Genomic DNA, 25778 nt, shown 5'->3' with positions numbered 1-25778 from the left:
TGAAAGGGACTGCCAGTTTCATGCTTCCTCCGTCGTATTCAATTCCTGGGGATTCATTTTATCATTATAGTCACCCACCCCCCTCCCCAAAGTCAATAGCTTTTTTTTTTTTTTTTTTTTCTTCTCTGTCGACACTTTAAATTGTGTCCATTAAAAGTCAGGACTACTGCTGTTTCAACTTCCACTTTTCCAGACCCGCCAGTATCAAGGTAAGGCCATTTAACCGGCGGACAAGTGCGTTTCACAGCAGGTGTAGCCCGATTTACTCTGCAAAACCCCTCACTCTTTTTATTTTTCTCACTTATACGGCTTGATTAGTAACCTGGTTTCGGTGAGGTTTGCAGCGAGGAACTTTTTTGTAATTGAAAGGTGTGTGGTTGAAACCGTTCTCTTAAACCTGAATTATGGTTCTGCATTAAATCGACGCAGAGCCTACGCCGTAGGGGTACGCGTCTCCGCGTACCTTACGCCATAGGCTCTGCGTTGGTGTAACGCGGGACCATAAATCACCCTTTACTCAGGTGGATGCAGGTTGTTGCGTTCATGTCCTCTGGGAAATTACCCCTGCCGACATTGTCATCGTAAGCAATTATGGAACGATTATCATGTCTTTGTGAATTCAGGTGTGGATAGATTCTGTTACATTTGATCACTTTGGCTGCTTTGAATGTACCTTTAACGCCTTGGGGTTAAATCGATTTGAAATTTCAACCTACTGTGGTATTAATAGCTTTGGAAATGCTTGCGTATTACGTTGGATTAACTATAGTGAAAAATCAGCTTTTTTTAAAAATTAATGCCACATTCTTTGAGATTTTTTCAATGTAGTACAGCATCTATGGGACACCTTAACTCATAAGAAACATTTTATTCTTCAGTTACAGTTGTTAGGTGGTAACAAATTGATATTAAACTCCCTCTCAAGTCAAATAGGATGACCTACAGTATTTCCAAACCAGACAGCAAAAGCACCACCACACCTGTTGAGCAAGTCATGTTATCCAATCCCTTAAAAAAAAACTACAAAAAACTACTACTTTCACACTGCAGTCAGAAATGACCATTACAGACATGATTTCATCATGTCACTGCCAAACTTGCAATTATCAGTCTTATATGAGCACCTTCATGGTATTGCTTAAAACCGGTCTGCTTGTAGCCTATGTGTCATAAGGTGTGCCTTTACTTAAAGTAAACACCTGGGCCGAGATGCCGCTGTAATGGAAGAACTGTGTATTCTCATATAAACAATGTGAGTCTTGTTTTACATAGTAAAACCATCAGAGGCATGACCGCTGTGCTCCTTTGTACTGTGTGAGTATATCTGAAGTATCGGTGTTTCCAGGTTTCTTCACATACATGCGGTGCATTAATGAGACCGTGGCTGGAAAGTCACTGGAAACTTTGCTCCAGTCTCTCCTTTTGATATGTTTATTTTGTGAAACAACTATTAACTCATGGAAAGACGGAGCATGTCAGACCTGTTCTCATTGGTGTGGCATGTTGGTGGGGAAAAAAGGGTATTTGCAGTATTTACATGCAGAAACATGGCAAAGATGGGGATACATGACATAGCGACAGGAGTGAGTGGATTCTAAAAGCTGAAGCCCTTGTAGATAATTTTGCACTGCAATTCCTTTCCTTTTTTTCACCTGTTTGCAAATAGCAGTAGTGCACTGTTTACCACTAAGCTTATCAGTGCCTCATGGAGTCTTTCTTTCAAATGCTGATGAGGCTTTAGCAGATACGGGTCTGCAAAGAGGCCATGTTGCCATTGTAAACAGCAGTCGTTTCTCCTTTTTTTTTTCTTCTATTCATGCTCTAAAGAGTGTAAACTTTACCTGCTCTCATGCTTTGTCTTACCTGAGAGTAAAGTGTGTAATTTTGCAGTACACATACCCGCCCTGATACTTTGGGGAACGTTTCATCTGTGAGTGTCACTGGCATATATTTGTTGCTAATATTGATATGTAGCATCTTGACCTAACTCAGTACTGGCTGTTCGATCTCATTATCAAGGCTTAACTTGTGATATGATTAAAAAAAACAAACAATGAAGAACAAAAGTATGCCACGCTTATTAATGATCACAATGTACTGCTTCTGAAAGGGTATAATTTTGCCTTTTCTGTCATCATAGTGAGTTGTGCAATAAGACTGTGGCTATGGCTGTGGCACACACACACACACACACACACACACACACACACACACACACACACACACACACACACACACACACACACACACACACACACACACACACACACACACACACACACCCAACTACCTCTGATGAAGACCTGCGGTGTCATTCAAAGTTGCACCCAGGTGTTTCCATGAGAAATGAAACGAATGAAACAAGAATGACAAAAAATTAGGACTCAATGAATTAAAACCCCAAGTGGAGAAAAAAAAGAAAAACAAATAAGACGGATAAATCTAAGAACAAGGGGAAAAAAACAGTAATACAAACGCTTACTTGGACTTTTATTTTATTGCAGACAGTATGGGACACAGACATTTCATATTTTGTCTTAACTTAATATACAGGACTGTCTCAGAAAATTAGAATATTGTGATAAATTTCTTTATTTTCTGTAATACAATTAAAAAAACAAAAATGTCATACATTCTGGATTCATTACAAATCAACTGAAATATTGCAAGCTTTTAATTATTTTAATATTGTAATATCTGTGTCTCATCTTTTTTTGTATCAGCTTAGACTAGCAAAGATCTACAGGAGTATTTGATTCTTTTTGGTGTAATAAGCAACTTGGGTTGATGCGTATTAGACTTATTATTAGTTCTTGGATGTCACATCTTCCTGAAGACAAGATTTTTATTTTATTGCCCAGATAATGGTTTTGATTACACTACAATCATATTGGGTCTTGTGTTACATTACTAAAAAAATGTAATAAAGTCCAAATCATTTTATATTATTTCGTGTTCATTGCCAAAGTGAAGTATATTTTCCTTTGTCGTTTTTTTAGTTTTACCCAATACATGGTACATTGGGAAAAAGGAAATCAATTAATTTTATAGTGGGTTGCAATAGCTTTCTGTGGATGAGCTAAATAGACCTTTCATAGCGTTTGTACAGGATGTTCTCCTTGCGTCTATTCTGTAGTTTGCATTTTGTTTGTTGAAGCCCAGAGGCACTCTTGGTTATGCAAAAACTACAAATTATGTGATTTTCTTTTGTTTCTATTTTGCTTTCTATTTACACAACAAAGTATCTATCAGGGGAAGTAGTACTTTTCTTCCCCAGCACGTTTCCATACCTAGCTGGGGATGCAACCACCAATCTTCCGACTGGAGGAGGTTCAGTCCATCACCTGAGCCACTTTGTCCTCACACAGACTATCCCATCATTTCTTAACCATTTAATTCTCTGAATCCAGATACAGCCGTCACTGCGCACAGCGTAACCAGACTCCATACTTTGTAATCTAAGTCATGACGCATCACGGTGCTCCGTAGACAGTGGCTGGTTTCTATAGTAACCGTTAACAGGCTGAAGTATTTGAAACGATACCCTGCGGACACTGGTGAAACAAAACGTTGGCCGCCTTGAGTCCTCTTTACAACACGCCTCAGCTGTTTGCATCGAGGCATTTCACTTTGGCAGCAGCTGGCTATATTCATGCTTATTACATCATGGGAACCAGAAAGAGGAATAGCCCCCCGCACATGATATGGATTCAAGCAAAGTAAACGAGTCACCGGCACCCATTTATTAGGCATCCATTTATAAAAAGTAATGGGAGCAATATCTTGTGGGAGTGATGAAAGGTAATAACTACCTACCTGAATCCATCTGGGACATCCCCTGCTACAGCAGAGGCAGTGTGTGCCTTTAACAGGCTGCCGGTTGCACAAGTGCCAGTTGGCACATAATTATGGACATCCACGTTCACACTCAAGGTTACAGGCACTTAAAGAGCAGGTGGAAGAATTTATCTTTTTTTTTTTTTTTTGAATACCCTGCGAGAAGATTGTTGTAGGCTTTTCTCACTTCTTTTCTCGATCACTTGGTCATGCAGTGTGATGTTTACGTTTCCTCCAAAATGTTAGCACATTACACAAAGTGCAACAAACTGTGCAAGGAAGACATGGGTTAGGAATGGAAAACAGAATGTTCTAGATTATGATATTTCCTTGCAAAGAATTTTTCATTGTTGATTATTAATCCCAGTGAGAGAGAGAGAGAATGAGAGTAGGCAGATAGGGCAGGGCTATGACATGGTGACATTATAATGGCCCTTTTGTATTTGTGTTTGTGAATAGAGCGGCCGGAGGTTCTGAGTGACGTTGGTACTACCCACACCATGTCAGTGATAGTCGCACAAGGATGTATGAAAGGTGGTAGATAGTTTGGTTCTTGGAGGAGATACCCCTTTATTTCAACTAATGAGCTTTATTTTTCCCCAAGGGTTTGATGATGACAATGAAATTGAAGATATCTGTGAAACAAAAGAATGCACATGGCTAATAGGCATCAGGAATCTTAAATCCAAGCACAATTTCTTATTTTCAATACGCAACCAATCCAAACCTAATAAATTACTGTGATTGTGTTGAGATACTCTTATAGCACAGTCACGGCAATGGATTATCACATAGCTCACTTATAGTTTAAAATTATGTAAAGATATGGCCATTTTAAAGTCAAAGCTTTTGGTAAGGATTATCAGTCGCGGTGATGCCTGTCAGAAACTTCTGATGGACATTCTCATTAGGGCTGCAACTAACGACTATTTTAATAGTCGACTAGTCACCGACTATTGAAACGATTAGTCGACTAATCGGATAATTAGTAATTTTTTCTTAAATTTAGTATGTCGCTTTAATTATGTGGCAAATGATAATAAACACGAGAAAGATGGGTACTTCAATGAAAAATACTGGACTGTCTCAGAAAATTTGAATATTGTGATAAAGTCCTTTATTTTCTGTAATGCAAAAATGTCATACATTCTGGATTCATTACAAATCAACTGAAATATTGCAAGCCTTTTATTATTTTAATAATGCTGATCATGGTTTACAGCTTAAGAAAACTCAAATATCCTATCTCAAAAAATTTGAATATTCTGGGAATCTTAATCTTAAGCTGTAAGCCATAATCAGCAATATTAAAATAATAAAAGGCTTGCAATATTTCAGTTGATTTGTAATGAATCCAGAATGTATGACATTTTTGTTTTTTTAATTGCATTACAGAAAATAAAGAACACAATATTCTAATTTTCTGAGACAGTCCTGTAGATATTTTATTCAACTTTGCCGCTGTTCATACAAAAAGTTAATAAAATGTCCTATTTAAAAGTGGTGTATTGTTGAAACTCGTCACCCAGATCCGACCTGCTTTCTTTCCAAATGCTCGTGCATTACCAACGTGCTCCCGTGATAAGCAAGGTCTGCTTTGCAAACCTTGCAAGTCATCTTTTTATTTACCGTATCGAGGCTAAAAGGCTCCAAAACTTTAGAAGTTTTGTTACGCGCAGCTGCTACAGGACGGGCCGCCGTCATTATTGTTTACCCGCTACCGCTCGGCAGAGACGCTATCGCGCATGCGCGACTCTCGGCAGAGATTGTATTGAAGTGAGATGCCTCACTCCGTTGGAAAAACACGTCTGGCGACAATTGTCGACAATGGAATTCATTGTCGACAATTTTGATTATCGATTTTTGTCGACAACGTCGACGAATCGTTGCAGCCCTAATTCTCATCGCTGGTTCTCCTGGTATTGGTTTATTCTCTTGGTGTTGACGACAAACTCATTAGACCTGTTATTTAATGTGTATTGAGTGGTATGTAGTTTCTTGAAGAAATTGACTCGCCTTTGAAATCTGCCCTATTTTTAGTAGCAGGCTATCCAGCAAACAATAAGTACCCAGAAGAGGGGTTTAAGTATGGTAACAGGTGAGATAGGACCAAGCAAAAGATGATGTACTGTACTCTGTAGCATGGATTTGGTTTCAGTCCAGTTAAAATTTGTAATCAATTATGCATTTCTTTGTCCCCTTGAAATGTTTCTTCGCCTATAGAGCAGTATTGAAGTCGACCCTTACTTCCATTTGTTTGGTCATACAATGCTAACATTACCCATTTTTTTTCTTTTTACTTCAGCCATGTTACTACCATCATCACTCCTGGTCCTCCTTGGCCTCCTCACCTGGAGTTCCAGAGCAACATGGGCCTCTAAAGTGATTGTGGTCCCGCCTATCATGTTTGAATCACACCTCTACATCTTCAAGACTCTGGCAACGGCTTTAAGCCAAGAGGGCCACGAGACCCATTTTCTAATTTCAGAGGGTCGCGAGGTCTCGCCCTCTCCTCACTTCCAGTTGCAGCGCTATCCAGGAATCTTCAACAGCAGCACGGCTGACAGCTTTCTCCAATCCAAAGTCAGCAACATCTTCTCAGGCCGCCTGACATTTCTTGAACTGTTTGACATTCTTGACCACTACTCTCAGAACTGTGATGCTGTCGTTGGCAATGTTGAAGTAATGAACCGTCTGAAAGAAGCCAAGTTTGATCTGCTGCTAGTGGACCCCAATGAAATGTGTGGTTTTGTAATCGCTCACATCCTTGGCGTGAAATATGCTGTGTTCAGCACAGGCCTGTGGTACCCGGCAGAAGTGGGAGCCCCAGCGCCATTATCATACGTACCCGAGTTCAACTCATTGCTGACGGACCGCATGTCCTTAATGCAGAGGATCGCAAACACAGCTGTTTACCTGGCACAACGCTTTGGAGTCCATTACATTGCATTACCCAAATACGACCGGATTATGAAGAAACATGGAGTAACGCCTCACGCTGCAATGGCTGACTTGGTGCAGGGGAGCCGGTTGTGGATGCTGTGCACTGACATGGCTCTGGAGTTCCCCAGGCCCACCCTCCCACATGTGGTCTACATAGGAGGCATCCTCACGAAGCCCCCCAGCCCACTACCACAGGTCAGTACCAAGAACACAGGGTGAAGCATGCTAAAAAAACACGGGGTGTATGAAATTCTGACTACGATCAATTAAAGTTTAAATTAGGGCTGGGTGATATGGACCAAAAGTCATGTCTCAATATTTTCTAGCTGAATGGCGATACTCGATATATATCAACATTTTTTCTGTGCCATAATTGGGGTTTCCCCCAAAGCATTATAGCATAGCATCTCTGTTAGCTTCATTTTTTTCTGAGGCAAACCCTTAAAAAAACTGACAGTTTTAATACAAAGCCTCGTGCCAAATGTCACACAGGTACCTTTATTAACAGAGGTCTGCACAATATCAAAATGTATAAAACAAATGAAATAAAAATAAACTGCCTGCATATATAGAATAAAAATGCTTCTTGAATAAAATAAAACAAATATCCCTTTCCTGCATAACAATTAAATTAAAATACACTGTGCAATTAATACAATGTAGACAGTAACAGGCAGACTTTTCCACTGAGGTTGACAGTTGTGCAAATAACAAAACATTTGTGCAAATCTCAAATAAAACATTCAAGTCAATCGTCACAAAATAAGCTATATCAAAATCATTAAAAAAATAAATAAAAAGATATATATATATTTTTTAATCGATATAAACCATATTGTCTCGTACCATATCGCGTTTGAAAATATATCGATATATATTAAAATCTCGATATATCGCTCAGCCCTAGTTTAAATCATTCCAAACCTCGCTAAGGTGGGACGAGGGCCTATCCCAGGAGATGCTGGGGAAGAGGCAGGGAATACCCTGGTGGGGAAAGACAAAATCTGAAATCCAGACATTGTGTAAACTCAGTGTGCTTGTACTTTAGATGGTGTGATTACATTTTAGATCTTTATATTAGAATGGTACTAAATTGCTGCAGTAAAATGCTGATTTTAAGGCAACAGAGCTTGAATGAGTCCAAATGTAAATGCGTGGTCTCCTCTGCAGGCAGGAGATTAATATTCTATCCCAGCCAGTGGAATGACTTAGGAAAAGTTGATCCTTTTGCTTTTTGGGAAAATAGCTTTTTTCCTTTTTCCTTGTGTTTTTTTTTTTTTTTTTTAACCATTTAGACAGTTTTCAGATGTCTTTTGAGTATATTTAGATATGTGTGTAGGTATTCATGTTAAGTATATGTGCACAATTGAGGCAGCAATTGGACTTAAAGTAAAGGAGCGGAAAGGAACTGATTTTTTTTACAAAAAAATACAACAAAACCCCAGAAACAAACAAAATAGTTGGCGACTCTGTTCAGCGGTTTACCAGAGTTATTATCGTTCACGAAAACGAACGAAATAACGAAAACTAAAATGAAAAAACAATTCCGTTAACTGAACTAAATAAAAACGAAAATTAAAAGACAAAAACAAAAACTAACTGAAACTATATTGCGTGTTTAGAAAACTAACTAAAACGAACTGAAATTATAGATACAATTTTTCGTTTTCGTCCCTGTCAATATAAGCCTCTTGGTATGATCAATTTATTCCGCTCTGGCCGTTTATCTCCAACTGGCAGCTACGGCACCGTAACGCCTCACGGTCCGTGACGTCAAAACTAAAACTAAAACTAAAACTAATAAAAACTAAACTAAAACTAAGCGTTTTTGAAAATATAAAAACTAATAAAAACTAGCAAACCCACACTAAAAACGAATTAAAACTAACTGAATTGAAGGAGAAAAAGTCAAAACGAAATAAAACTAAACTAAAATGAAAAATTCAAAACTATTATAACCCTGCGGTTTACGTCTTTTCATTCTATTTCCTCTCTGATCAAAATCCCCACCGATACAGTTTGAATATTGTACACTTTGACTAGTTCTCATTGTCTTTTTTCACTGAATATCGTATTATCTTATCTTCCTACAAAGCGAGCCTTTATAGGCCATGGGTGAGGATGGGTTTGGGCTGAATGGGTACGGTAGATTTTTAACAGACGGGGAGGGGAGCCATGTAGAGCAGAGGCGGGTAGTGACGGGGGTTAGACGAGCGTTTGGACTCTGAGAGCGCGGGCCGTCGGTATCTGCTGCTGGGGGTTTTAGGAATGCCACTCCGGCCAATAGGGAGCATTGTGCTGCGTTGTGTGGAGGGAGTTATAATGGAAGTTGAAGGGAGAACGAAGTCATTGTTCTTGGCAGCGCTCTGCGGACACTGGGACTCTTTTACGGGGTCACTAAGGCTGCGTTGTAGGGACAGTAGTCCTGTGCTGTCGGGACACAGAGCCCAGTGTGCCCATGAGGTTTCTCCGTGCCAGGGCCGGCCTTAGCTGCCGCAGCTGGACCGTTAGCCTTCCCTGCCCCTACTTACCCCACACTGCTGCTACTGCAACATGGCTGCTCCTTGACCACTCTTCAACCGCTTTCAGTCAACGCTAACCTTCCCAATGCACGTGTGCACATATATACACTAGGGCTGGGGATCGATTCAAATGTCAAGAATCGATTCGATTCCGATTCTTAAGATTCAGAATCGATTATCAAGATTTGATTCGATCCGATTCAATTCGATTCCGATATTGATTTGGGTTAGTGTTATTAAAACTGTTTTTTGAGCTGTTGCATGAATTATATGACTGTAGTTATGCAAAATATTACTAGTATTATATTGAGATTAAACAGCCAGTATTGGCAGCTAATGATGCTGTAAGGACCAATCAGCTCCCAGAATGCTGATATGACTGCTTTCAGAAACATCGTGTGGGTCAGAATTACCAAACAGATCCAGGGAGGAAACAGAGACGGATGAAATCAGTTTTATTTTTTCCCACATTGCGTTTTTATTTTTTCCATTTTCGGTCTATTTTGGTTTCTAATTTTTGAGCATTTGGTTTTTAGCATTTTTTGCAAATGTAACCCCAAGACAGTACCGTATATAAAGTAATGAAATATAGACAATTTATGCAATTATAACCTAACACTTTAATGTTTTCATACCTTTAAACATATTTAAAGGCAAAAACATGGCACCAGTTATTCTCGTGTCCAACAAAACATTCCTTTTTTGGGGATAAACAAAAAAATAACCAAAAGTTGTAATGTAATGATGAAAAAAAAAATACATAAATAAATTTTAAAAAAAAATCAAAAAAAAATCGATCTTTAGACATATGAATCGATTTTTAGGAATTAATATGAGAATCGATTTAGAATTGGGAAATCGATTTTTTCAACACAGGCCTAGTGTGCACATATATACCCTTAAAATACCCCCATTTCTGCAGAACAGAGCTGTCGTTTGTTGTTTCACACTTTCACATTTAATTAGATTCAGTTAATTAGCAGCACATGAACGATATTATAGTAACATCCCAGGAGGTCAAGTGACAGGTGTCTGTGAACATTTGCAGTATAACACCTAAAAACATACTTCCTGAAGAACAAATAAATTATTAAAAGGGGTCGTTTGAATGATTGCGTGCACAAGTACAACCCAGGAACATGTAGTCTTATTGCACTGACTGTCTTTATGTTCATTTTTCCTCAGGACTTCGAGGCATGGGTGAATGACTCGGCTGAGCATGGCTTTGTTGTTGTGTCATTCGGAGCTGGAGTCAAGTACCTTTCCCATGACATTGCTCACAAGCTGGCAGGAGCCCTCGCCAGGCTACCCCAGCGCATTATCTGGAGGTAACACATACGCACACGGGCACACACACACACACACACAACACACAACACACACACACAAAGACACAGAGATGTCTCTGTGAAGGATGTGAACAGGACCTGCCAATGTACTGGGCCCAGAATTAGCAAATATACTCAACCAGCAGAGTGAATCTCAGGGTCACAGGGCACGGACCCTCACAATCAGCCACATAGAAGACTGTCTCAGAAAATTAGAATATTGTGATTTTCTGTAATGCAATTACAAAAACAAAAATGTCATACATTCTGGATTCATTACAAATCAACTGAAATATTGCAAGCCTTTTATTATTTTAATATTGCTGATCCTGGCTTATAGCTTAATAAAACTCAAATATCCTATCTCAAAAAATTTGAATATTCTGGGACTCTTAATCTTAAACTGTAAGCCATAATCAGCAATATTAAAATAATAAAAGGCTTGCAATTTTTCAGTCGATTTGTAATGAATCCAGAATGTATGACATTTTTGTTTTTTTTAATTGCATTACAGAAAATAAAGAACTTTATCACAATATTCCTGTAGTTACCAAGGCACTTTTAAAAATAAAGGCAGCACTTTTTTTCTCTCAGGTAGACTGTCACTCAGATCAGAGTTTATCCCCACCCACATGTGTTTCCAGACTATTACCGTAGGTCATCCAGAACAAAGTAGTTTTCTCAATATCTCGACTTACAGAACTTGATTATTAAACATTATAAAAAGGCCTTTCTCCACTCTATACTGCGAGGTCCCAAAACATTATTATTATATACAGATTGTTTATGTAGTTAAACGTTTGACTTTATTGTCTTGTCTTTTTCTACTTCTGCCAGTAATACAATTCAGCCCCACATTGGTCCTTTATCTGTTGAAGCCATGTGATCAAGGTTAAATTGGAAAGTTCAAAACAGGTTTAGGTTTGCAAATGCATCGGCTGATGGGTTAAGGCACATTACTATAACAAGAAATCCTTAACAGAGTAATCCTGGTGGAAATGTTGTCTCTTTGGCTATTAATTGTGCGACAAATGCTAAATATAAGAGTAAATGTTATAAATTGAGAAGAGAAAAAGGTCAAGACCTGGTTCAGAGAAAGTTTTTCATCCTGTTAATCCTTAACTCTTGCTTTGGCATTTTTAAGAATCTGTCATTCATTGACCACGGGGAGCAGCGTTGCTTTGTGACATTCTGGTCCCATGTGTGATGAAGGAATTTCAGAGCCAAACTGAACTGTTTGAGGTCATATGAACTGAGAAAAGAAAAAAAAGGAGAGTAAAGCTCTGACCTGAGCACATACGTTGGATGTTTTTTTTCTCCTTTTTTTATGAATTTGCTAGGTTAATATTTGAATGTCTCTGTTCAACTGTTGACCTTAGCTAAAACGCTGCACAATATAGCCCCTGGAAATGCATGATAGATACAAAACAAAAAGATGTGCAACATAAAGTTCAAAGGTACTTGTCATTGGACAAACTGTTCATCCGACTTTAGCAGGGAGGAAAGAAAATAAGGATTTTGTCTTTCTTTGCAGTAATGTTTGCTAAAAAGTTCATGTGCTGTGTGAAATGTAAATAGAAGCAGAATTAGGCGATTTGCAAATCCTTAACTCACTACAGGAGAAACACAAGAATGTTTTTCTTTTCGTTGAAAACAAAATAGTTTTCCTACAGGAAAGAAAGATAATAGTTACTAAAGTCATATGTGAGAGACATAGACTTGAGGCCGAGTCGTGTGTTTCAGTTCACTTTATTTTATTTTTTAAAGACTAAATGAAAGATTGATGAATGAACACTTACCAAAATAATTGTTTCTGCATTTAAAACATGTCTTATTGACCATTTTTAATATACAAAACAGGTGTCCAGAAAAGTCTGTGAGTTTCATAAATCAAAAACTTGAACATTTGCAATTTATATCTCAACGGTCAAGTCTTTTACAACACATTCCATGATTTACACGCTTGATCACTGTCTTGTTTTCTCTCCATCATCATTCACTTTAGTGTCTTAGCCATGATGTCTGCTGTAACTCTGTTAACTAGTTTCATTTGTGTCCATGTTGAATATAGTGGCATAAAATTATTTCCAGTTTTTGAAAAGATGTGACCAAGAAATGTCTTTTTGGCGATACTTGGGGAAGAGACCGTGAGAGGCAGACAAAACATCCTAAAAAATAATCAAATATACTTTAAAATGAAATTAAAGCCGATAGTTTAACAGAAAACAACATCCAGCTCCTTTAAAATATCATTTGTTAAATTTAACTTTTAGTTAAGAGACTTCTCTGCGTGAACTCCATCACTACTACAGCTATCTAAGGAGTATCTGGGAAGACCGGTGTCCTTCAAGGCAGCCCCCTTCTGTAACCGGAATGTGATTTAAAACTTGGGCCTGGTTAAAAAATGAAAAATAAAAATGACACGTTGGGTTGTACATGCTGAATCCTATGACCTCACCCTGCCGCAACAATTGATATCCTCCCAGAGAACGCGTAGTAAATATCAGTTCTTCGTTCGCAACATCATTGGTAACTAATTAAGGAGCAAAACGTTCTGTATTTATTATTATTTATAGAAGCTGGAGACAACATTTCTCCTTGAAAATCCAAGACTTAGGGCCCGATTTACTAAGATCCTAAATAAAGAGTACTAAATTGCATGTGCACTGAAAAAGTTTGCGCGTGCTGTTGTTGTGTGTTTTGCGGGTGATCAACTAAGATTGCGTGCGCAATTGATAACAGGTGCAAACCTCAGTATTTAAATGAGGTGTTGCGCGTCTTTGCGGCGCAAACTTTGCGCCATGGAGAGTCTGGATGGAAAGCAGGATATAGTCGCAAGCGCAAAATGAAATTTGACGAGTTGGAGTTAGAGATAGTAGTGGAAGAGGCAAATTGTTGTGCCGTATTCAGCACCCCTGCCGTGAAAAGCACCCCCTCGCATATTCAATGATAAGTAGACCAAGAAAAAAAACAACACACTGACACTTCAATATATTTATATATACACACTCACACAAACACATACTTAGGAGTTTATATTATATATATTTACAAATATTATGGAAGACAACACAGTAAGCAGGCTATTAATTAATGACATCAATAACCATTTACCCGATTTTTGTTATGTGTGACTGTGATTGTGGGAAAGTATGACTATTGTGGAATCCATGAGCGCATTTAAACATGAATCATTAACACAAAACTGGACGCTAAACAGAACGTGACACAGAATGAGAATATCATTTTTGTCAGACGAGGGGGTGCTTTTCACGGCAGGGGTGCTGAATACGGCACAACACCGGGGTATGACAACTGCAGAACATATAGGCGCACAATAAGAAACACTTTTTTCTCCATTAAAACACGTGATTTATTTATTATCACAAATAAAAAAATGAATGTGCCTCCTGTGGCAACCTTTTGCTGAATAATACTCGATTTAACATTCAAATAAAATATTTCTCCTTTTGCATGTGGAGATTAGCACCTTCCTTTCGAACGTATTAAATACAGACGCAATCACAATCCACGCAAAAACTTTCAGGCTTGGTAAATCTCATTGCGGTTGGTAAATGGAGATATTTGCATTTTCCCCTCCCAGTATTTAGCGATTTCTGGCGGGTACGCCCCATATTGATTATTCATCAAAAGTACTAAATGAATAGCGTGTGCTATTTTGCGCATTTGAGAGGCGCAGTCCTCTTTGCACGCTGTTAGTAGATCAGCTGGCACTTTGGTTTGCGGGTGCTGTCAAGTTTGCACACGTTTTTACGCACGCAAACCTTTAGTAAATCAGGCCCTTAGTGTGGCAACAGTGGTTCTCTTAAACGTTGAGGATGGAAGAGGAAGAGGACTGATGGATTGACAGGGATCAAGCCAAATGAATTGTGTCATTGCTTAATGGCTCCATGAATGGCGGCTTTGACCGGAGGGACAATGAAGTGATGCTTTGTTGACGAGAGATGAAAGGGGAGGAAATGGAGGTCGTAATGCAGCATGCATGTGCAGTGTATTTGCTTCATACACAGACTGTGAATTTTGCAGTTCTTGGAGTCCCACTTTATTATTTAAGTCTTCTGTTTGTCACAACTGATCTACACAGCATGGGAATGCGGTGTCCTGGGAGTGGTTGACGCTACTACAAATTGTTCTGACTGTAGGTTGAATGAAAACCAGTTTCAAGGAGCGTTTAAGTCAGGGGTCGGCAACCCAAAATGTTGAAAGAGCCATATTGGACCAAAAACACAAAAAACAAATATGTCTGGAGCCGCAAAAAATTAAAAGTCTCGTATAAGTCTTAGAATGAAGGCAACACATGCTGCATGTATCTATATTCGTTATAACTGATTTTTTTTTTCATTATGCACTTCGAGAAAAAAGTCAAAATTTCGAGAAAAAAGTCGAAATGTCAAGATTAATGTGAAGTACAATCTTGAGAAAAAAGTCGAAATGTTGATAAAAAAGTCGAAATGTCGAGAAAAAAGTCAAAATTTCATGAAAAAAGTCAAAATGTCGAGAAAAAAGTCAAAACTTCGAGAAAAAACTTGAAATGTCGAGATTAATGTTGAACTACAATCTCGAGAAAAAAGTTGAAATGTCGAGAAAAAAGCCGAAATGTTGATAAAAAAAGTCGAAATGTCGAGAAAAAAGTCAGAATTTCGAGAAAAAAGTCGAAATGTCGAGATTAAAAAGGAAAGGAAAAAGGAAGAAAAAAAGAAGAAAAAAGAGAAAAAAGAAAAAGGAAAAAAAAAAGGTCAACATTTTTTGAAAAAGCTGCAGGAGCCACTAGGGCGGCGCTAAAGAGCCGCATGCGGCTCTAGAGCCGCGGGTTGCCGACCCCTGGTTTAAGTAGTATTCGTCATATAAAATGCAGAGTCCTCTGAGTTTAAAAGAAGCACTTGTTTTATTAGCTTAACGTCACGGGTGTAGTTCCTACTTTGGTTTACAATTATAAAAGTTTACTGAGTTGACATGAGGTTTTTTCATTAGATGTGTGTTGTTTTTTTTTATTTAGGCCAGTGTAACAATGTCAGCATAGATATAAACATGGTCTGCAAGCGTTATAACTCGATGTTTTGGATCTAGATGAGTTCCACTGTGCCTGAGAGCAGCTGTATTGGAAGTTCACTTATGCAAACTTAACAGTTTGTGATAATGTGCTCAATTGTGAACGTTAGAAGGCGCTGATATGAGGGCTGGATTCCTCTTTCTGTGTGCTGAGCTAACTGGCTGCTGACTAAAAGGAGATTACTGTAGACTTTAGAAACTCACCATTTGCATTATTACCCTCGGTAAGAGAGTACGTTATAATCATGTTATCAAAAATGCCAAAGAAAGTTGCTGGCATGTTTACTGCCTGCATTCACCAATCAACATTTAGAAACTGTCGTCAGCTGTTTTGGAATCTATAATGACAGAGTCCAAACTATCAATATTACATATTTTATTTAAACAATACTCCAAAGTTATAACAACCTTAGGTGTATTATTACTGTAGATGGCAGAGTATAAACCTTTCAGTAATTAAATAATTGTGTGAATAGGGTCCCTATGGACAAACTAAGGTCATTTTAACATGGCATTGTAGCAATCGACAGATGGCGATATCTTTACAAACACTCATTTTGATACAATTTATGTACATATTAAAGAATAAAAGGACCCCAGTTTGTCTTTGGAGAAAATATGCACAGCATCAATTAAGTGGAATGACTTTTTTGAGTCCTGTCAGCAGCTTAAAATAGCAGTTTAGCTCCTTTAGCTCCCCTGGCTAAACATTAATTGTCATTTCGCTGCAAACATATTATATATTTATATATATATATATATATATATATATATATATATATATATATATATATATATATATATATATATATATATATATATATATATATATATATATATATATATATATATATATTAGCATTCTAACTCAGAACTGCTTTGACTTATGTTGACTTTTCTCCCTAACGAACGTTTACGCTCTTTACCATCTAATGATAAACATATATAAAAGATAATAGAATTGTAACAGGCTACGTTTGAGGACCTAAGAAAGGCTGTTTTAAAAAAGAAAAGCAAAGCTAGCAACACCCACTTGTACAGGTCTTGTGCTTCCTTGTTTATGTTTCTCCAGGATGTTGCAGGCAGTGTCACCATGGCAATGTGTAACATATCCTGACTAAGTAGAAGTGGTAGTAGAAGAATAGTAGAATGAAAAGCCCGAGCCATCCTTAGCTGTACTTTAAACCATTTAACGATACATGTCCATTAGCCTTCCATGTCATGGTCATTTTGGGAAGTCTTCAGGACTCTTTTGGCTCCTTAAAGTTGTTTGATGAAGGAGGCTTCCTCAGATGACAATCACCCTCCAGGTGGTTTTACCACCATTTGAACTGTGTTTAAAACCCTGACGTCTCACTGGTGACCGAGTGGACAATAACATCATTTACACGGCATTAACTTTATCTTCAACATCAATTTTATTTAATGCAAAAACGATTTGTAAGACTGGCAACTTTTTCTAACTCTACGGACATTCATATAATACTAGACAGATTAATCATCTTCATCTTCCTTTTTATAAAACTAAACACGGCCAGTATTCCCTCAGATATCGCGGTGTACAGATATGGAATTCCAAATCTCACATTATCAAAAGCTCTGCTTCTCTAGAGATTTTTAAAAGATATTTATCATTTCATTTAATTCACATTTAAAGTTTTCTTTGTTGATTTTTTTTTTTTTTTTTTTTTTTTTTTGTGTTGATGATCTGTAACTATGTAGTCTAACCTTCTTTGTTTTTGGTTTATAGTCTTCGTCTTGTTGTGTTTTTGTCTTAGATTTTTTGTAATGACTGTTTTACTTCCTAAATTGAGGGGAGGTCTGCTGCATAAGCCTGTTGGCTTTTTGGCCTCTCCTGTCACATTTGTTTTACTATTTTGATTGTAAGTGTTACTTTTATTGTGTGCCAACTAATAAAATAAAATAAAAAATGTAATGACGACGTGAGATGTTCAGCTCCTGGATCACTCCACCAGCCGGTTAGATATGAGGAGAGGTCAAATAGCAGCAAGAAAGAAAAAAAAAAAAGACAAAAAGGTTTTTCTGCCCTCTGGTTATGCAGTTAGGTTTGCTATGTGTGCATTTCCGTCTCTAATCAGCGTCAGTGTCACTCGGGAGATAAATGTGGATTTCAATGTTGGTAGCTTTTGTTCCCTTGAGATTAGAGTTCGGGATTTTCTTCGTGCTCACACATTCCTCAAACTAAGATAAAGTGTATCACCATTGTTTGTCTGCCCCCTTCATATTTTCCTTTTCCTTTTTTAGATTTTCTGGTGTGCCACCCAGTAACCTCGGCAACAACACCAAGCTTGTTGATTGGATGCCTCAGAATGACTTATTGGGTAAGTCCGTCATTAGCATATCCCATAACCTCTGTGTCTCACTCCTGTATAGATTGGTTTAATAAATGATATGTTTTATAAAACTATCCAACTCTTCCCATGATGCTTCTGGCTTTTTGAAAACACCTGCATTGAAACAGGGGTGATCCGTTTTGTGTTTTGCAAAAATCATTGCCGACTACGTTAAATTTGGGACGGCTTTGATCCTTCCACCCGTTCTCATCACCCACGGTAGCAACAGACTCTTAACTGTGTATCCCACTTCAGTACTTGCAAAAACCGTGTGATATTGGCTGTAATCAGCTCTGACGTAACACGATTTTAGCTAAGACCGCAGAGACTCCGCAAGTGAGAACCATTTTAAAAGAACTGTTCCCATTAGAACCCTTATATTTTTTTATGCACTAGTTTGTCTTCTCATGCTGTTGAACCCACCGAACAAAACTTACCAAACTTTTGGAGTTCAGTAAACCCACACAAATTAAGTTACTGTTCACAAACTTGTCTTTTCCATATCCTATGTTCAAAGATAAGACAGATATTTTTCAATACAGATGTTGGGATATTTAATTTTCAAGACGATTCTGTTACCTGGGCTTTGAGAATCATCAGATATATTTTCGACCCACCTGACTTTCTACTGTCTTTCAACTACAATGGCGCTTTTACACTAGTACCTACTCAGCCCGACTCGACTCGCCTTGCCCTCGTTTCTTTTCAATACCCAGATCAGAAGTAGGAGGGTTGGAGCAAAGCTGCTGTGACGTATTTGATTGTGTGATCCAAACGAAGAAGACAACAACAATAAAGATGTAGAACCTGGAGGAGATGATAGATGTCGATATCAAGTTATAAAATGAGAGTGAAAGAAGCTTCAAGCGGCGGCGCTTTTTTTTGTTAGTTTGTCTCGGCGCTGCTGAAAAGTCAGCTTGGAGCCGTGAGCAGCTATGAAGTGACAGAGCTCCTGGTAGATCTGGTTGTTCCTTAACGCCCGTCTAGATCCCTTTTTAATTCTCTCCTCAGCCACCAGGTTTATGAACATCTGCACCTCAGAGTTGGATCATGAAACAGACTTTTGCGCTGCCGTTGCTGGTCGAGTAAAATGAACAAGAAGCCGCCGTCAGAGTCGCTCTTTCGCTGATTTCCGCCTCCTGACTCAGACGTCTGACTCCAACCCCCCGACCAATCGGTGGCCTGTAGTGTGATGACGTCAGATTCAGCCGACTCAGCCGCTTAGAACCTCGGCAGAATAGATACAGAAAAAGTATCTACTCAGCACGCCTCCACCCGCCTCGACCCCTAGTGGAAAAGCGCAAAACTGAGGGAAGGCGAGGCGAGTCGGGCTGGGTAGGCACTAGTGTAAAAGCTCCAAAGGTGAACTGACAGTCTGGTCATTCAGCACTATGAATTTTACAACTTTACCCATTACTGCATTGGCTTTCTGGTTTTTAACTCTTTTCTGAAAAGCACTCCATAATTAGCAGTTGTGGCTCCGCCTCCCTCTGACCTAATAATCCCCTCCCACTCCTTCACCCAATGGATCCTTAAATGCTTCATAAGGCCACTCATTTTACAATTTAGTTGCTCATTTTGATCTTTAGCAATACTCGTTTCACCTCTGGAGGCCGGAGCATAAAATAACACCAAATTGCCAGCGTAATACTAATACCAACAACTCAAGATCCAGCTGCTCCTGCTCCTAAAACACCTAATCCACAAACAAAACGTTCCCTTATTGTTTTTTCTAGGCCACGCTAACACGAGGGCGTTCCTGAGCCACGGGGGGCTGAACAGCATCTATGAAGCCATGTACCACGGCGTGCCGGTGGTGGGCGTGCCTCTTTTTGGAGACCACTATGACACTATGACTCGTGTGGCAGCCAAAGGCATGGGTGTCATGCTACACTGGAAATACATGTCAGAGGAAGATCTCTATGTCGCCCTGACGAGCGTCATCAAAGACAGCAGGTTAGTTCTGTTTTCCTCTTGTTTTCTGTGCACATGAAATATTTTTATATCAGTGTTATTGTTTTTCAGTGCCATGTGGTGATCCTTTTCCGCGGACCCCTAGTGGTCCGTGGTGTAATTGCAAGGGGTCTGTGGAACCCTGATTATAATTTTTTTTTTAATTTTTAAAAGGTCCTCTGGCTACGGAAGAGTATTAGGGCCAGGCAGGAGAAAAAATATTTGAGAGGAGAAGATTTTTTTTTATTGTGCACTTCGAGAAAAAAGTTGAAATGTCGAGAAAAAAGTCGAAATGTTGAGGAAAAAAAGTCGAAATGTTGAGAATAATGTTGAAGTACAATTTTGAGAAAAAAGTCGAAATGTCGAGAATAATGTTGAAATACAATTTCAAGAATAAAGTCAAAATTTTGCCTTTTTTCTCAACATTTCAACTTTATTCACGAAATTTTGAATTTTTTCTCAACATTTCGACTTTTTTCTCGAATTTGTATTTCAACATTAATCTCGACATTTCGACTTTTTTCTCGAAGTGCACAATAAAAAAAAATCTTCCCCTCTCAAATATTTTTTCTCCTGCATGGCCCTAATACTCTTCCGTATCTGACATTTATAGAAATAGATTATTATTTTATTCAAATGTGACCGAGACCTTTATCTACCTAAACTACAGAGGGTAACAGGACCTTCTTTTTCTCTTTCACAATCATCATTAATTGTATTTTAAGAAGAAATATTGCACCCGTTTGCATTCTTGAGGTTACTGCATGGCACCGTTAATACAAACGTAACACGATCTGCATCCTTTTGCAATGAAGAGCCCCCTAGCGTTTCAGTGGGTGCCATTCAGTTCTCAAAAAAAGCTTTTATTGTGAAATATATGCAGGAAGCTGTTGGGGGAACACTCATTAACTCGCGAAGTTCAAGTTAGTGCTTGAAATTGCAATAATGTAAAAAAAAACAAAACAGAGAAGAACACGATAAGCACAGTAACACAAAGAAGAAGAACAAGAAAAAAAGAAGTAGATGATGTCACGATTTAAAAAAAGACCTTGCAGGGGGTTCAGGACCCCAAAAAGGTTGAGAACCACTGATCTTACGGCAGGACACTTCTGGGATAAAGCTGATATTCACTTAGTCAATATTTAAATCTGTACCTTGATCTTTCTTCACCCTTTGACTTCTTCGTGTGCAGAGGTGGGTAGTAACGAGTTACATTTACTCCGTTACATTTACTTGCGTACGTTTTGGGAAATTTGGTACTTTTAGGAGTAGTTTTGAATCACTATACTTTTTACTTTTACTTGAGTAGATTTGTGAAGGAGAAACTGTTACTCTTACTCCGCTACATTAGGCTACGTTGAGCTGTTACTTTTCTTTTATCCCTTTTATCCGCGTATGCGTCAATCTCATGAAGTCACTGGGTGATTCTTTGGGAAAAATGTTTGTTTTTGCATGTTTTGTTACATTTACACAGACTCAAACACACACAGAGTTTCTATGAGTTCATGGGCTTGTTCTAGTTCTGGTTAAAAAAGAAAAGTACAAAGGCTTGAAATGTTGTGCTACTTGTGCTTAATTTATTTTTTTATTCTGTTATTATTTTATTTATTTTATTATTTATTAAAGTACTTGAATTTACTTTAAGATTATTTTAATTTAAGCTATTTTTTATTAATTTTTAATTTATTTTATTATTTTATTGATTTAATTTGCCTGAAGATGATTATTTTGTACTTTTTTCTGTTTGAATGGTTGTGTTAAAAAAATAAATCAGACGTTACTCAACAGTTACTCAGTACTTGAGTAGTTTTTTCACCAAGTACTTTTTTACTTTTACTCAAGTAAATATTCGTGTGTCTCTGCAAACCCAGGTACCGCCAGCAAGCACGTCTCCTGTCCAGCATTCACAAGGACCAGCCGGGCCACCCGGTGACCCGAGCCGTATACTGGATCAGCTACATCCTCCGCCACAACGGCGCCAGCCACCTGCGCTCAGCTGTATACAACGTGTCTCCTTTCCAGTACTTCCTGGTGGATGTGATCCTCAGCATAGTGGCCGCCGTGGCTCTCACGGGCTTTGCGTTCCGTAGACTAGCGCGACTCCTGAGGGGGAAAGTCGGGGACCAAAGCCGAAGAGGCGTCACCAGGGACGACGGGAGCATGACCAACGGACACTGCCATAGCGAGACCATAGCCAACGGGAAACACAATCGCAACGGCTCCTTGAAAATTGAAAAGAAGATGAATTAACGCTTTGAACGGCACGGAAGGGAAGAGGGAGAAGTTGCCCCTGAGGACACAGCTCTAGGTGTGGTTTTGTAGTTTAATGAGAGCTTGGAGGGGAAAAAAAAAAAATGTTCTTAGATCTGCTTCAAGAGGCAACTGCTACTCAGAGCGAGCGTGAGGCTGTGGGAGGATACAGAGCAAAGGCATCGGGTGCTCCAAATCTGTGTGTATGTGTGGGTGAATGTTTATGTGTGCAACGAGGCAAATTTAACAAAAAAGAAAACTATAACAACTGCAGCTAAAGCAAATACAGCACGACAGTGGGAAGCCTTCGAGGATGAAACACAGGAAAGGCCCATCGGAGGACGCTGTTTCTACGGGAACGCCACCTCTCCGGCGTGTTGTCCGTTGTCTTCCTGCCGTCTTCAACCAACGGAGGTGACGATGAAGAGGGGGAATGCTGATCGCCAACCCCTCATCCTCAGAGCAAAACCAGAAAACAAACAGCTTTAGAAATATTTAGATTTTAATGTTTTTAACTGCAAACTTCCAAGTGTCTGGTAAACTGTAAATACAAGATAGGTCTATTTATTGCTGTACAAATGCATTTTAATGACAGATCTTTTTAAGCTTATCTTAATTTAAACTTATGTCATCCATGGGTCGAATGACAGCATGTTGGTAGATGCGCTCTTCCTTTTCTTCCAAGTCCGTATCCTGCAGGTCAAACAAACCAAACATGTACTGTTAGTTAGGAGCATTGATTCAACATGTGATTGCATTGGGCAGTGAGGCTCTCCCACTGTCTCCCGTCTCTCATGGAAAGTGAGCTCTTTTTGGCATATCTGTGCGAAAAGGTGCTTATATCAATAATATACGTTACAGTAAAGATAACCAGTGAGGATACTGTGGATAGGCGGAGCCCTGTAGGGGTACGGGCTTTGGCTCGTCTCAGCGATCAGGGACGAGCCGGAAGATTATATATTCATGACTGTTACTTTTTTTAGTCCAATTCTGCATCCATCATCTATTTATTACAACTGTAAAGATTCCTGCCGTTGCCATTTCCAGTGCTAGACTTGACTTTCATTCATCTGTGATTGATTTGATTAATTATTTGATAATGTATGTAATAATTCTAACGTATGTCGGCAAAAGTTTCAGGAAGCAACTCCCACATAATGTCTCACTCCTTTTCATGTCTGTTTTTTTTTCAATTTTTGCTGTTTAAGTCCGCGTCCAAACTGACGGACCTGATGTAATTTATATTAATTTTGAGCATGAATGATTCACAACCTCACAGGTGGCTTTTTATAATGCAAATACACACGTGTGCAGTATGCTTGAATTCAAGAGTGCATGTGTGCTTGTTACCGTTACAGCGCCTGAGTGTTTTAGATCATTATACTGCTTTAGACTGAGTGTATGGGAAAGCAGTTGAGATATGTTTTAGCCCATCAAAATAAATGTACAGAAATTTGAATTGTTCCCTGATATCTACTCATAACAAGTAAAGAGTTACCTTTTCTTTTCCTTGAACGAGGCAGTCATTTTTTTTAACGTCATTATTTTAACCTTACTTTCCTTTCCTTATCTGCCATGTCTGTTAATTTTCAATAGAAAAAAAAAGAAGAAGGGTGTAAGCAGAAAGAAGGAATGCCATAGTTCAGAAATAAAGGCGAACCCCACTACTTCTGCAGTTAATTGTTTTGTGACAAAGTGACACTGATCCCTGCAGTGGAATTTTCTTTTCTCTCAGTTCTGCAGGCTCAAAGTACAGAGCTGCGAGGTCTGAACACTAGGCGGGGATTAAGTATCTTGCTCATGGATATTTCAGAAAGCCAGGTGCTTGTGGACATAAAAATGTCATGAACATGTGTTTTGCAGGCCGCACACACAGAACATCTGCTTTTTTAAACTCACCAACTGTTTTTTTTTTTTTTTACATCCTTTACAAAGGAATTGTTTACCGACTAAATAATTGCTTCCCAGGCAAAAAAAAAACAAAAGAGGAGGAATAATTGCAAAGAAAACAGAGCAAATGTTCACTTACCTACTGAGACGTTTAAAACTTAACATCGACATGTTCTCAGTGTTCACAAATCATTTTTTTAAAGTGAAAAAAAAAAACCCCAATCTCATTACCTTTCTTTCTCTGTGAGCTGCGATTACACTTGCACAGCACAACCCAGTGCTGCTGAAAATGGAAACCAACAAAAGATAAAAATGAGATGATCTTACTCACATCTGGATCATTAAAATCATCAATAACATCAGCCGGCGGCTATAGCTGCTGTTTAGTTCGGCCTGCAGGTGCTACACAAGCTATGAACAGGGTCTGAAGTGTAAAAATGTTTATGAAGATTCATCTACTTTTTGATATTTTTCAGTATTAATGTTTTTGGCCCGGTCTTTAATGTCTCTAGCATTTCTGCACGTGATTTTACAGTCTGACCTGTCTTCAGTCTCGTGGTGTTTGTACGTCGTCAGCTTGAATGTCGTCCTCATCGGTGCGCTTGCTTCTTCCTGTTGTCCAGCTCATGGATTTAGTTTTTATTTTGGTCTTTTTATTCCTCCCTCCTCAAATGTATTAGCTCTCTGTAGTAACTCCATTTGTTTAGATTTTATTTCACCTTAATTGCGAAATGATACAAAGCCCTTGCTTTTTCTGTTATGTGTCTATGTTGTAAATAGATTGTAAACAAAATACTAATGCTGAATAAAATTGCATATTTTGTTTGCAGATGTTATTGATTTGTTGTATTATTAGAATATTAGTTTTCCGGATGTAGAGGTGTTACATGAGATGCACTTCCTGACTCAACCCTCCCCGTTTATCTGAGCTTGTTACCAGGTGACGTAAGTTTCCAGCTCAGGGACGCTGGCACGTGAAAGGATTGATCATCAGCCGGAATAGGTGACCTTTGGTTTGGAGGGCAATTGACTCCACCCACTACTTAAGTGCAAAATTAAAATGATTAGTAATGCTTTTTACTTTAAATCTAATTAGTTTTCGGTCGGTGCCGATGCTATAGTTGCTCCACTACTAGATCCACCTGCAACTAAAGCTGTTGGATCCACAAGCAAAAACTGTGGATACAAACTTTTATTTCACTTGCATTTAAACACGGGCTTGAGTGCAGAGAGCAATGTGTTGATTACAAAAGCATTCTACTTGGTAGCAAAAAAATCATCAAAAAAATATTTAAAGGAGCATGAGGCAGGATTGAGGCAGGATTAATTGAAAAAAATGTGTATACGTTTTAAGTTTTCTAGTAATAATGTCAGATGAAGCGTTCTAAACCAAAAAGAATTCAATTCAATTCAATTCAATTTTATTTATATAGCGTCTAATACAACAGAGTTGTCTCTAGACGCTTTCCAGAGACCCATACCCAGAACATGACCCCCGAGCAGTTATTACATAAACAATGACAATTTTTCTAGTGGGAGAAAAACCTTAAGCCAAACAGTGGCAAGGAAAAACTCCCCTTTAGGAGGGAAGAAACCTTGAGCAGGACCAGGCTCATAAGGGGGGACCCTCC

At 38.6% G+C, this 25778-nt stretch overlaps 1 protein-coding gene across 1 annotated transcript; it reads left to right on the top strand.

Moving 5' to 3' along the window:
• Positions 1 to 24949, top strand: ugt8 (UDP glycosyltransferase 8). The gene is made up of 6 exons (XM_061744302.1): positions 1 to 209; positions 6143 to 6975; positions 10488 to 10630; positions 17966 to 18042; positions 19791 to 20010; positions 21879 to 24949. The coding sequence occupies exons 2-6, from the start codon at positions 6145 to 6147 to the stop codon at positions 22255 to 22257; spliced, it is 1650 nt and encodes a 549-aa protein (XP_061600286.1). The 5' UTR covers positions 1 to 209; positions 6143 to 6144; the 3' UTR covers positions 22258 to 24949.
• The last annotated feature ends 829 nt before the right edge of the window (positions 24950 to 25778 follow it).

This window comes from Cololabis saira, chromosome 1 (assembly GCF_033807715.1).
Source record: "Cololabis saira isolate AMF1-May2022 chromosome 1, fColSai1.1, whole genome shotgun sequence".
Taxonomy (NCBI): Eukaryota; Metazoa; Chordata; class Actinopteri; order Beloniformes; family Belonidae; genus Cololabis; species Cololabis saira.
Note: the sequence above shows the minus strand (reverse complement) of the source record. Positions and strands in the feature narration are given on the sequence as shown.